The sequence below is a fragment of the Mustela erminea genome, chromosome 8 (assembly GCF_009829155.1).
Source record: "Mustela erminea isolate mMusErm1 chromosome 8, mMusErm1.Pri, whole genome shotgun sequence".
NCBI lineage: Eukaryota > Metazoa > Chordata > Mammalia > Carnivora > Mustelidae > Mustela > Mustela erminea.
In genome coordinates this window covers 49,683,978-49,698,008 of record NC_045621.1, presented here as the reverse complement: position 1 = coordinate 49,698,008, position 14,031 = coordinate 49,683,978, and the positions used below count along the sequence as shown (strand labels likewise).

The window sequence follows — 14,031 nt, the reverse complement described above, 5'->3', positions numbered from 1 at the left end:
CAGGGAGCCTGCTTCTCCCTCTGCCTGCCATTCTGTCTGCCTGCGCTCGCTCTCTCCCCCCTCTCTCTCTGATAAATAAATAAAATCTTTAAAAAAAAAAAAAGATATTCAGGAACTATCCACACTGTCAACTGACGTGGTAAAATAAGGAAATGATCTAGAAAACCTTAAGGAGAGAAAAGACCCTCTTGCCTCAGTTTTCTAGGGAGTCTGGCTAAAATACCATATGGCTCTAGTTAATTATAATAACAGAATTTGATACAAGAAGTTGAGGCTCCAGATCCTTTGACACAGCCCTCTTGCTTTACGGAGGGGAGAGCTTAGGGTCCGCCTGGCAAGCGAGGAGCTCCAGGACACACATGTGTCAGCAGGGAGCGCGGACGCTGCGTTTCTTTCTCTGGAATCCTCCGCTGCTGTCCTCCCTCTGGGTAGGCACAGATGACCTCCTATATGAATCCGACCATTTGGGGCTTCTGAAAGACGGATGAGTCCCTTTGCTATCTTTCATATTTCAAAGTGACTAAGTATTGGTTCCGTTTGCAAGATGTGCAGCTGGGATTGAAAGACCTCATGGGGTCCGTGCAGACCTGGGAGAACTGTGCCCAGCAGTTGTAGCTCTTCTGTTGCTTTTTTGTGACTCAGGTGTCTTCCTTCCTATGCTTTTCAGAGGTATGAGCTAGAAGGACAGGCCCCATTTCCCAGGTCCGTGGCCAGCTGGTCACTCCCAGGCTGTGCTCCTGTGAACTGCAGCCAGTGCCTCCCACCTGACAAGGCAGGGTTGTCACTGATAAGTGTTTATGGCGCACATTGGATTTCAAAGTTTTTTTCTCGGAGTTATTTCCACCCCAGTTTGGCAGGTGAGGAAACCAAAGCCCGTAGAAGTGGTGACTCGTTCAGCATCATCCAGCCAACGAATGGTGAAGCAGATCCTGAGATTCAGAGCCCCTGAGTTTCCGGGTCGTTGCTTACCTCAATGAGTCATGCAGCTTCCCTAAATGACGTTCTTTGCCCATCACCAACTTCTTTTTTCCACATCTAGCTGGCTTCTCGCAGCGTGAGCTCCCCTGTTTCAAAGCTGCAGAACCTTACTGGTTGGCCAGAAAGCAGTATTGAGGTACGCTCCAGTAGGGAACCGGACCTAAGTCAAACTGAGTCATAGTGTGGGGGGAGCAGAGGGAGGGGGTGGGCTTTTTCTGCTTGGGTTTTGGGAAATGATCAGTGCTGTTTTAGGAATATTAAAGGTCTAAGTATTGGAAAGGGGATGAAGGCTTTAAGTGAAAACACTAGCTGTCACAGATTGAAAATGTCAAATTAAAAAGACAATAAATATTTTGCATCTAATTAAAAGCCTTGGGGGTGCCTGGGTGGCTCAGTGGGTTAAGCCTCTGCCTTTGGCTCAGGTCATGATCTCAGGGTCCTGGGATCGAGCCCTGCATCGGTCTCCCTGCTCATCGGGGAGCCTGCTTCCCCCCCACCTCTGCCTGTCTCTCTGCCTACTTGTGATTTTTGTCTCTCTCTGTCAAATAGATAAATAATATATTTTAAAAATAAATAAGTAAATAAAAGCCTTGGAGAGGCTTTGGGCTTCTTTTTCAAACTTCACTAGTTGGGTCACAGAGGTCTTTTCTTGCCGGTGGGGGCAGAGAGACTTCAGTGAGAACACTGAAAACTTTTACAGTAGAAATTCCCTCAAGAAATCTTACCATCTGTTTATCATATCCATTTTTCCTTTACCTTGGTGGGTTTCTTTCTTTTTTTTTTTTTAATGACTTATTGCCCGTTTTACTTGAGTTGCCTCTGTTAAGCACAGATGTTGGATGGAAGTTCGTACCTGTTTGCCTGTCTTTGTACAATATTCCCTGAAAATAAAATTTCTCCTTTGCCCCCCGCCCCCCCCCCACACCCATTGTGAATTTAATTAAGAAGGGTGAGCAGTTGTGTTTAACGTGTTGGAGAGTCTGCCTTTCCAGACCTTCCAGGTAGCCTGTCAGATCCTGGTTAAGTGTGGATTGCAGAACCACACAGTGCCGGCGAGACAGGAAGCAGCGCTCGCTGGGTAGGATGCTCTGAGGCACCCTCCATTCTCCGAGGGAACACTCTTCAGCTGACTGAAGCAGGGAAGGCGAGCCAATCACAGGCGGCTTTCCTAGCTCAGTCACCAGTCTGTGGCTGAGGAAGGGTTTTGCTTTTTTATGCTCTGTATTGGGAAGGCAGATAAAATGCCAGGGCTGGACTGCCTCTGGGGATAACCTCAGCCTGTGTGATGTGAATGAATAGCCTCTTGCCTAGTAAATCCCCAGGAATTGATAAGGCAAGCGCTGTTCTTCCAACAGGCCTTTTCTATCTTTTAGCTGTAGCTGTGGCTTCTGTAGCAATTTTATTTTTGCCTTGGAAGAGGTGCTCTGGATTATCAGACCTCCATGTATGACAATTTGTACCTGCATGGAATTGAAGACTCGGAGGCTGTAAGTATTTTCAGAGGTAGCTTATTCCCTCTCCCCTCCTCTTCCTCCTCCCACTAACCCCCACCCCCCAACCCCATTTCTTAGGCAACGCAAGGAACATGGAGCTGAAAGCCAACATCATTCGGGGGCTTGCTGGCTGCTGTGTGAATGTTCTCTGTATAGTTCAGAGTGAACCGAAATTACGTTTTATTATATAATTTCTTGTCAAGCAAGAAGGAAATCAGGGTGCTAGCTGGAGCATCTAAGAGTGTAAGCTGTTTGGGATCTATACCTTACTCAGTCCACGTTTGATCTCACAAGGGGTAACTGCTCCTTGTAGACCGGCTTAAACTCTGCGGAAAGTGTCTGTGTTTTCCAGTAGAAGGGTTCAGAGAAAAGGCTCATTCATTATATAATACACATTGTTGATGTAGCCCGCATGAATGGAAGTTGCTCAGCTATAGCTCTATTATGTGCTTTCTGGCCAAAGAGTGGAGCAGATCCTCTGCTTCTTTGTTAAGGAAATCAGATGCAAAGGTTGTGGTCATCTAACAGCCCAGTGCAGAGGCAGAGAGAGGCCAGCGTTTCTCTACTCTACCCTGGAAGACCGAAGTAGGCTCACGTGTGTTTTGGCTGAGAAAACTGGACTCCTTTCCCTATAGGTCAGGCTCATGTAATCTATTAAAATTGGGATGAAAATGGTTCTCCGAGATCCCTAAAATCATACAACCAGAATGTTAGCTTTGGAATATAGGGTCCAGCTGATGACTTAGTCTTGTTCTCACTATGTGCTAGGGGTAGTTCCTGATTTGTCATCAATCATAGAGAAACCTTGCAAGGTAAAATGATTTGGGGTGGCTGATGGGACCTGCTGTGGGGAGTCTGAATTTTAGGAGTGCAGTGCCATACACGCGGCTACATTTGAAACAGGAATGTGTTATATAAGATTCCCTGGCTGAACACTCAATAAACAGACTATAACGACAACAACAACAAAGCCCTAGGGTCCCCGTCAGTGCAGACGTATGCATCAAACAGTGCGCTCTCTATGAAAGGTAGAAATCCTCCGTTCTGATAAGGCATTCCATTTTTCCTTCCCATCTGTGTGTTAGCTCTGACTCTAACTCTGTTTTGCAAAGTCTCTCTGCGTGTTGCCCAGCGTGCTTGTAGATTATCACACGGCCAGCTGATTGCAAGGGACTGTAGTGTGAAACCCTGGTGGTTCCAATCGAGAAAGTCCACACTTGCGAGTGGGGTGGAAGAATGGAAAATGCAACTATAGGAGTTCAGTAAGCCAGTTTCCCCGGTGGGGCTCTTCAGGAGGCCTGGTTGTTTCTCCTACCCCTTCTCTCCACACTCAGTGATGAAACGTGTGATGCTTTATTGAATTGCAACTTTTATTTGCGACCATCGATTTTCAACTCGGGCACTGTATTGCACTTACGTGGATGGGAGATATTTCCGAATCACCAGTTGTTTTAGAAACCGGCTGGCAAGAGCAGAGTCGGCTAGGAACTAATGTATCCAGCACCTTGTTCTCTAGAACTGTGTAAATTTCAGATGCACTGGTTCGGAGGGGAGCCATTATAAGTACGAAAAGATTTTTTTTTTCCTCCTTTTGGTCCAGCCTCCCAGGACAGCTGAGCTTCGCCGTGGGGTGGGAAGTGCAGAGCGCAGTGCTTTGACTCGGGCGGTAGCTGATGGCGGGTTAGCGCTAGGTACTGCAGTGCCGTGCTCCGGGTGACTCAGTGGTGACCAGCAGCCTGGGATCCTCGGGGATCTGCGGAGGCCAGGAAGCTGGGCAAGCCAAGGGACCAAGAGCGGCGTCCGGCCGGTCCTTACTTGGAAGTACGGGAGGCTCTCGGTGGGGGTGGGATGGGCAGCGCATCCCTGCAAGCCGAGGGGAAGGCAGAGGTGTTTGCCGGGAAGAACTGGCTCAGAATCCTCATTCGAGTTTATTTGTTTTTATAAGGAAGAATAATGTGATGTGTTACCCACGATGGTGTGACCAAAGCTTCAAGCCAATGGAGAAGACTAGGCCTAAATAGCTGACCCGGTGAAGTGACAGATAAAGCCACACCTGGAGTACCACATCCTCAGCAGTCTTTCTCAGTGCTAAGGCATTGATGGCTGTAAGTGTGGGGGCTCGCCCAGCCTGGAGCAGTGCTCCTGGAGCAGGGCTGCTGGATAGGTGTGGAGAGGCTTTTCTCAGATGACCAGCTGCAGTCCAAGAATATACAGGCACTAAAAGCTGAGCACGGCACTTTCTCGGGGGGGTTGGGGTGCCGTCCGCCTATGTCCTACCGCTCTGTGCTGTTGCAAACGTCTCTGCGGGGTGTGTGGGGGGTTAACACGGGATAAGTGATTGTATTCAGCGTGTTCACACCGTAAGTCTGTAATAAGATCATCTTGCCGAGGGACTGATGAAATTTTATTCTGAGTAAGGATAAAGTGTTATTATACACTGTTAGCACCTCATGTCCCCGCAGTAGGAGAGAGATTTGGGTCCTGTTATGCAAGGTTTTCCTTGAGATTCTGGTCCAGGGATAGATAATATCCTCCTAATAGTCCAGCTTTTCACTCGTCACCTCGGCGTTTCACACACTGTATGTATAAAGAGAGAGGGACAAGGGCCATGGGGGAACACACCTGAGTCTGGGCGTTTTAGACTCTTGAGTTCTATGGAGCCTTTGGGGACAGGTCCATTCGCTTCTGCTCTGGTTTCTAGGAGAGTCGTTGATTGATTAGGATGTAAGGCAGTGCAAGAGACGATTCAATGCCCCACAGCAAGGCTCTGCATGGGAATGAGAGATTTCACGCAGAACATCACGTTACTCCTTTTGTTACCTTGACATGTGGATTGTGGAATGTGTGCTTCTGAATAAGTCCATACCCAGACCAGGCCAGGTGCTAGAGATGGTGCCCACAGACTCGTACTATGTTGTCTTCTGTGTAAAGCTTGCCTTATTCCATCTTCACTACCTGCCCTTGGTCTTAATACAGGTCCAGGTGGCCAAGATGCTTTCCAGTGACAGAGGCTCCAGGATATACTATGTGTTTGTTTGTCTGTTTCTTTTTTTTATCCGATTCACGATAGATTTTGGTAGATCTCCTCCTTGGTATACATGTTTTACAAGAGGATCCATGGTGTATGTTAGCGTTTGTGAAATCACGAGTAGATTTCTTTTTTCATTCAGCAGGCTTATTACACAGGCCATAGCAGGGGTGTTCTTACGGGGAGAAGTGGAAGAAGCAGATGAGTAGAAAAAGTTACCTAAACATCCACCATGGGATAATCACTGTTAACATACTGATTGTGTCTTTTCAGACTCTACCTGCACATCCATGTGAATATGTCATTCTAAGCCTCCCCCTGTGTATGGCATCCTGTGCTGTGAAATGGTGTTCTCAGCTGATCAAAGATGCCACACACTAAAACCAGACTGGCCTGTGCAAGAGGTGCTTTGCACAATTTAAAGCTCCTGCATGGACCTTCTGGAGTTTCGAGTGATTTAAATGAAATACAGATTCCTAGAGTATTTTGCAAAGTGAAGCCCGGGCTGTTCTCACGTAGAATTAATCGTTGATTTCTTTGACTCAGTCGCTTCCCTCTTCGATGCTGATGTTCTAACGTGCTTCAAGGGAGGGACCTGGTCTTTCTCAGGGAAAAAGACAATCAGAGCATAACCCAAGGCATTTACTAGAGAGGAAGAGATATTCTTGGATGTGTTTCCAATCATAGAAAGGAGCCTTATGTATTTACTAATACTGTGAGAAATCTTACTGGTGTGAAAGTTAGAGTGAAGGTGAATTTTTAAAACTATAATGTGTATATAGGGGATGCCTGGATGGCTCAGAGGGTTAAGCCGCTGCCTTTGGCTCAGGTCATGGTCTCAGGGTCCTGCGATCAAGCCCGCATCAGGCTCTCTGCTCAGCGGGAAGCCTGCTTTCCCCTTTCTCTCTGCCTGCCTCTCTGCCTATTTGTGATCTCTCTCTCTCTGTCAAATAAATATAATGTGTGTATAATATCTATATGGGCATATAAAAGCACTTCTTTAAATTTATATGTATCTATATATTATTGTAAGTATAGCTATATGTTAATTGTCTAAACTGTTCATTTTCTATAAGCTGCACAACTATGTACATTGGCCTAAATGTCTGTGTACCCATAGTTGTACATCTACTGTGCACTCTGGTGCATTAATATATAGATATGCTCCATGCTTTGCTAATTGATGGTTAATGCTAAGTAGGAGATTTCTGCTGTATAGCTTTTGGAGGAGGAAAGTTAGCTGCTTTTGACATAAAGGAAGATACCCAAGAGGGTTGAAAGACACACATCCACAAGGGAATAAAGAATTGCTACTGTCAAAGATATAATGAAGTTTTTTTTTTTTTTTTTTTAAATATGAGGATATGTCCTTGTGCTTGCTAGGAAGGAGGATCAACTTCACACAGAAGGCTTTGTGGGTTTAGGGACCTTGGGAAAAACACTGTAGGGATACTAAGGTTTAGATTCCTTTTGGGAATGAGAAGACTGGAGGTCTTTATGGTTTGGGAGATCAGAGGACCTTTCGGGGCCAGGAAAGTCTTTCTGGTCTATTTCTAGAGAATGAGACCTGTTCTGTTAAAGACTCCAAGGTCTGTTTGTTGGCATCACTGGCCGGAGAGGAAAATCAAATGCAGCTCATGGTTTGTGTAAGCATTTGAGGAAATCCACTTGTTTGATTGCACTCAGTGATTCTGGTATTTGTTCAGACTCTCAGTGAATGGCGAACAGAAACTTCGGTACCATCAATTCCTAGCAATGACAGTTTTCTAAAATGTACATTGAAATGATTTCTAGATATAATTGTCATTGGGCTAAAGAGAGAAACTCCTTAAATCTGATCAGAACCATGAATTTCTCTCTCCAGGGTCATCAGTCTGGCTATTTTCTTTGTCATTTCCAGGTGACAGAGGGCTGTGTTAGGATCAGTTGCCCACCTTTTCTCTGGGACTTAAGCATCTTCTTTCCTGCTGGTGTTCTTCTCTCTGTTAGATTATGATGAGTCAGTCAGGATTTTAGAATATAGTCCTATGACTCCATATGTGCTTAGTGAACATTACATTTTTCTGTGGTACAAGATATTCTGTAGGAAGGTCAGCAATAACTAGGGTTATTTTGGGATAAACGTGGGCAGGTATCCTTGCCTTAGACCTTCCGTTTCTATCAGAGTTCAGTGCAGACCTTATTTCTATGTGGGTGGTTCTCTCATTATTTTGATCACCAAATCCCTTTCATATCCCTTACCTGGGGAAACTGAGCCACTGGAAGAACACAAGAAGACAGCTGTTCCCATTTTCCGTTCTCTCTCTTCCCTCCCCAACTAGTCTTTGACCGTGATCATCACATCATGAATGCAGATCTCCATGAAGCTGAGTTAAACATTAGACCAAGAAAGTTCTGTAGATGTAGACTCTGCAGCTGATCTAAATCAAGCTGATTTACTTGCCTTTTTACTGTGCTTGCATCAGGCCTCGTTGACTTCAAAAACAGCTCTAACCCGCCCCCTGCTAAGGACACCGGCATGTGATCTTACTTGAGACAGGGCCCCAGAGGCCACTGCTTAGTGTGTAAACTCAAGGGAGTTTGCAGTTCATAGAACATCATGGCAAGTGGAGTGGGAGTTGTAGATTTTTATGCCCTGGGCTTTGAACTTTTTAGGATTCTGAGCATGTGAGTTTAAGATAGAACTGTGCAGCCATTTTTACAGTACTTCTGGGTGTGCCAAAAGGAAGGTGTCTCAGATGGCTCACATGAGAGTTTGCAAGATCTAAATAGATCAGCACTTGGTCTTGCTCTACATTTGTGTATTCTTTTATAACATAAATGTATAGTTTTAGCAGTAAATATTTTTCTCTTGTCTTAAATGGAGCCATTCTGTCAGTAATTCCTTTATCCCATATATATATATATACATATATATATATTTTTCCCCCCCTCTGCATCTGTTCCATAACTAGTCGGTGGAGCACGAGACTCTTGATCTTTGGATTGTGGGTGTGGGCCCCACACTGTATGTAGAGATTACTTAAAAATAAGAAAAAAAATTTTTTGTAAAGAAACAGTGAAAAGTCTTAAACTTAAAACGGGGTGTTTTGAATTTGTTTTCAGCCCTCTTGTTTAGGGGCACTGATGGAACGGGTACATCCTAATGTGAATATTGGCAGCTGTCAGTTGCTCAGGAGCTTGACTGTGTAGTTTGGGAGTAACTAAGTGTTAATCCTATTATTCCTATTTTAATCCTATTATTCTTGAGTCTTTCTTCTCTTTTTAGCCTGAGCGTCATATAAAATAAAATGATTCCGACCTTCTATGTTATTTCTCTATTAGCAGATTTGTTGAGTAGTTTGGTGAATTTAAAAGGGTTGTGGTTAAAATGGTTTCTCAGTCTTTTTTGAAATTACTTTTTGTACTTTGTATTATGAAACGAAAATGTAGTGTAATAATGCTGGGATTTAAAGCCGAGACTCCACTCAAGGTTTCTGGGGATGATGTCCTGGCTCCCCACTTCCCAGTTTGTGACTTTGGGTACATTTCTTAGACTTTGTGTGCCTCAGTTTCCACATTACTGAAGTGTTCATAATAATGAAACCTACATCTTGGGTGGTTTTGAAGATTACATAAAGTAATATGTGTAAAGCCCATAGAACGTTTAAGTGTTTTCTGCTGTTATTATTATACATACCATGAATATCCTTATGTATTTGGCATGCTCCTTTCTCTGCAGGTTTGATATTCCCATCAAATCCTTTGGTTATTTTCAGAGCATTTGCATGGTTTTTGACAGTGCTTTCCAAAAATATGATAGTGGTTGTCAAGTGGAAGAATGTATTGATGTCCTAAGGCCTTCTGATTAGTTTGTTGTATTTCGTTTCAGAGACAGGGGCGGCAGACTCTAATTGAAAGAATGCCAGGTGTTGGCAGTCTTGGTCTTTGCCACTTATTAGTAGGGAACTTGGTCAAGTCATTTGATCCCTCCGATTCTCAATTTTCCCTCCTGTAAAATGAAAGCACTTGGTTAGATGATTTCTAAGGTTTCTCTACATCTAAAATTCTATTCTGTTTGTCGATAAGCTACTTCTTCAGTTTGGATACAAATGCCACCACATGCCATTTGCTTTTCGAAATGATCAGTTGCTGTGGTGTTTCGTGCACACTGAATAAGGTCTCCGTATTGGGTCCCTGAGTCTGAATGTTTGGCCTTTTCAGAATCTCTGAAGGAGGAAAGTGTGTATGGTGCACATCTTTGAGAGGACTAGATTTTTTTTTAAGATTTTATTTATTTATTTGACACACAGAGAGAACACAAGCATGGGGAGCGGCAGGCAGAGGGAGAAGCAAACTCCCTATTGAGCAGGCAGCCCGATGTGGGACTCGATCCCAGGACCCTGAGATCATGACCTGAGCTGCAGGCGGATGCTCAACCGACTGAGCCACCCAGGTGCCCCAGGACTAGATTTTTTGAAAGGGGGGATGTTTTATTTAAGATTTTTGACCCTAAAGCAAAAGGGATGCTTTGTCTATGGATCATTTGGTTGCCAATACCCACAGTGCACTTCCAGCCCACAGTGATTTGAGCTGGAAGCACTTGAGTTTTATCTCTAAGAAGGAAAAATCAGAAGCAAATCCTTTCTGAGAAGTAAGCTTCTCCTAACTCTTATTGATAAGTGAGGAGAGGTATTTCTGCTTTAAATGATCTCTATCTTTCCTTCTTGGCTAAGTTGTCTTAGCTATCACAAGGAGACAGTTGACAAGAAAAAAGTTTAAATAATTGTTTTATAATTGTTATGTTGCTTAATCATCAAGAATATTTATTTATTTATTTTTAAAGATTTTATTTATTTATTTGACAGACAGAGATCACAAGTAGGCAAAGAGGCAGAGAAAGAGAGAGGAAGGGAAGCAGGCTCCCTGCCGAGCAGAGAGTCCGATGCGGGGTTCGATCCCAGGACCCTGAGACCATGACCTGAGCCAAAGGCAGAGGCTTAACCCACTGAGCCACCCAAGCGCCCCATCAAGAATGTTATTGTTTGCTGTTTTCTTGCTTTACAAAATTTTCTTCAGCTCATCATTATTATCCTTTGCGGTGTACTAAAAACAATAATTAATTAGAAAACCCCAGGGATAAAATAAATTCTAGGACACATTCATTACTTTTTAAAAAGTTACTCAATACTTTTAAAGGAGTCACTGTGCCTGATCTGTTTAATTGTCTTCTCTGATAAAATGAAAGGCCAGAGGATAGAAGAAAAGGGGCAATCCTTACTGCAATCCAACCTCTCAAATATTCCCTTCAATATTGTTTGAATGAAATAAGAGTTGGAAGCAAGTATCTATCATAAAGGTAGAAAAATGTGGTGAATATCATGCTAAAATATCTGGAAAACAAATTAGTTTCCCGGTTTATTTCCAGAGTCATTATCAATAGCTTAATATCATTTAATTTTAATTGATATCCCAGAGATTAATGTCTTGGACTTATTTGATTCAATGGCTCTATTGATCCAAGGGAAAGAATTAAGCATTTATTTATCAGATTTTCAAATTATCTCACTTTTTATTTTTTTATTTTTTTTTTCTTTATTTATCTGACAGAGATCACAAGTAGGCAGAGAGGCAGGCAGAGAGAGAGGAGGAAGCAGGCTCCCTGCAGAGCAGAGAGCCCGATGCGGGGCTCGATCCCAGGACCCTGAGATCATGACCTGAGCCGAAGGCAGAGGCTTAACCCACTGAGCCACCCAGGCGCCCCTTATCTCACTTTTTTAAAAAGATTTTATTTTATTTATTTTTTTGAGAGAAAGAGAGAGGGAAAGAGTGGGGAGGAGGGGGAGGAGAAGAAAATGAAGAGGGACGAGCAGACGCCCCCACTGAGCACAGAGCCAGATACAGAGCTCAATCTCATGACCCTGAGATCATGACCTGATCCGAAATCCCGAGCTGGACGCTTAACTGACGGAGCCCCCCAGGCCTCCCTAAGTCATCTCACATTTGATCGTATTGTTAATGCTTAGAATGCAGGAATAGAATTAAGGTATAGTTGATAAGGTAGGGAGACACAGCACATGTCTTAGTTGCCATGCTGCGCTTTTGTGAACGGCGAGGCCACTGCAAGGTAGAGTAAAGAATAAAACCAAACAGATCAAAAAGGGCGAGGTGGATAATGGATTTTAAAAAGAAAAGGCCACTTTGATGGTCATGTTTAATTATTAGTGAACTGAAAACGAACAGTTTAGTATACAAAATCTCTTCCTAGATGTGCATCTTCCTAGAGTGCCTATGTTATTATTTTTTTAAATATTGTAAGAATTTCTCAAGTCTTACATTGCATTTTACTAATCCTAAGGCACACATTCCCTGCCTTCCTCCCCCAACATTTTGCTATACCTAAACTGGGGCTCCGTCTGATAGCTCTATTGGCAGTTTTCCTCCTTAGTGGTACATAGTCTAATGTTGATTTTTAAAGTCACTGGTATCTTAAATTTAGTGAAATGAGGTTTTGGGGGGAAATATGTAAATAATATAAAACTGTATAGGATGAAAAATTGGTTTTCCTTAACAAACTCCCAAGCTATTCCCTCTTCACAGGTAGCTGTTTTTAACAATTCAGTGGGAATCCACTTAGAGTTTTTTTTTCCTCTTCATTGACAAACATGGATATTTAGAAAAACTTATCTAAAGATGCACATCTCATATTTGTAATTTTAAAAAGCATGAATAAGAACATAATAAATATTGTCCTGTGACTTTTTTTTTCTTCACCAGAAAATGTACCACGGATGTTTTTTCCATATCAGTTTATTCTTTTTCACAAACTGGGTGACATAATGACTGTGTGGTGTGGATTTGCCATAACGAATTTAGCCCACTGATACATAGAGAATATTTCCTGTTTTTCAATGCTGTAGAGAAATGCTACAGTTAACATTCTTATATAGAAATCCACACATGGAGCATTTCTGGAAGCGGAATTGCTGAGTTAAATGATTAGCCCATTTAAAAATATAAACATATATATGTATATATGATTTATATATTTATATGATGCAGAAGATATATGTGTGTATATATATATATATATATGGCTTGGTGTGTATTGTAAAATATTTTACATTAAAACAAACATCCTTTTGTGATTGAGACTTAAAGAAATTAGCTCAAAATGAAATATAAGACTTTGAGGAAGTTTCTTGGTTGTGGGAAGCAGCTTTAGGCTATGGCCTCCAGGTTTCGTAAGAAGAATTTTTTCTACTCTCTGTTGTAAGAATTGGGTTTTTGAAAACCCACAAAAACTTGTGAAGTTCATCCCTCTTTATTTTATAAATGGAAAAACTGAGGCCCAAAGAGGTTAGGCAACTTGTGCAGAATGACCCAGATAATTTATGGTGGAACTGGACCTAGAACCCTCCTCAGGTCTCTAACCAGAGCCCTGTTCTTTTCATGATGCCAAATGCAAGGGTTTATAACCTAAAAAACTGGAATAGCCCATTGAAGGCTGGTAGAGTTGTATTATTTGCATGACAGCTTACAAAGCAGTTGGGAGTTGGGAGAATTTCCAAAACAGGGAACAGATTGCTCTCTGACCCCAGTGGTGAGACCTTTATCTACTTGGAATCCAGATTGGAGTCCCAATTTCTTTCAGGCTTTCTTGTTTGATATTGCTTTCTGGTATGGTTCAAAGTCCCCAGTTTGATGGATTGAAGTGACAACACATCCGTAAAACTTAAAAGAACATAAAAGCTCAGTGAATGTCAGAAAGAGGTTTTGTGTTTTAAGGAAATGTTAGAATTCTCATTCTTTGTATGCAGGTCTTGATGGCACTTGCACATGGTTGCTACATTTGGCCTTAGCCAAGAGTTCTGAAGTTCCATTTTTGTTGTTTTTCTCATTTTTAATTCATCTCCATGAGCTTCTAATTCAGGGAAACATTTGTATGATTTAGTAGTGATATTTTTAAAAGTAAAAGGGATAGGAATATTTGTAAAAGGTCAGAAGGACTCCAAGTTATGAGTGGGGTTCCATCAGAATCAATCAGAAACCCTACAAAAAACAGCATCCTCAAATTAGGATAACTTGAGAGGTTTACCAAATAGCAGAGGTCGGGGCACCTGGGTGGCTCAGTGGGTTAAGCCTCTGCCTTCAGCTCAGGTCATGATCCCAGGGTCCTGGGATCCAGCCCCGCATCGGGCTCTCCACTCAGCAGGGGTCCTGCTTCCTCCTCTCTCTCTCTCTCTCTCTCTCTCTGCCTGCCTCTCTGCCTGCTTGTGATCTCTCTCTGTCAAATAATAAAAAAAAAAAATAAAATCTCTCAAATAGCAGAGGTGTAGGTAGGGTAGAAGGAAGCCCCAAGGGCTACCACAGGACTCCCAGGGCTGGTAACTGCAGAACTGTTACCACCTTTAGGCCCAACAGGACCGGGAAAGGGCAAAGGCATGGTTATGGGAACCTGGGAGGGCTGAATTCTTGGATGCAGTCTTCCTTGAGGGGAGCAATACAAGCAGCCTACAGGCATCCCATAGGAAGGAAGCCAAGGGATGTATA

General features: G+C 42.9%; 1 protein-coding gene across 4 annotated transcripts in view; it reads left to right on the top strand.

The window, feature by feature from the left end:
* Window positions 1-14,031, top strand: part of CACNB4 (calcium voltage-gated channel auxiliary subunit beta 4) — a 244,849-nt gene that overhangs the window by 111,353 nt on the left and 119,465 nt on the right. The window contains exons 1-2 of one of the 4 annotated variants that reach the window (XM_032355580.1): window positions 2,150-2,465; window positions 4,417-4,576. The exons of 2 other annotated variants lie outside the window; for them this stretch is intronic. In XM_032355580.1, coding sequence (XP_032211471.1) covers window positions 4,571-4,576 — 6 coding nt within the window. In that variant the 5' untranslated portion in view covers window positions 2,150-2,465; window positions 4,417-4,570. Of the gene's footprint in view, window positions 1-2,149; window positions 2,466-4,416; window positions 4,577-14,031 lie in introns of those variants that run through there. One more of the 4 variants, XM_032355579.1, reaches the window with a different exon arrangement.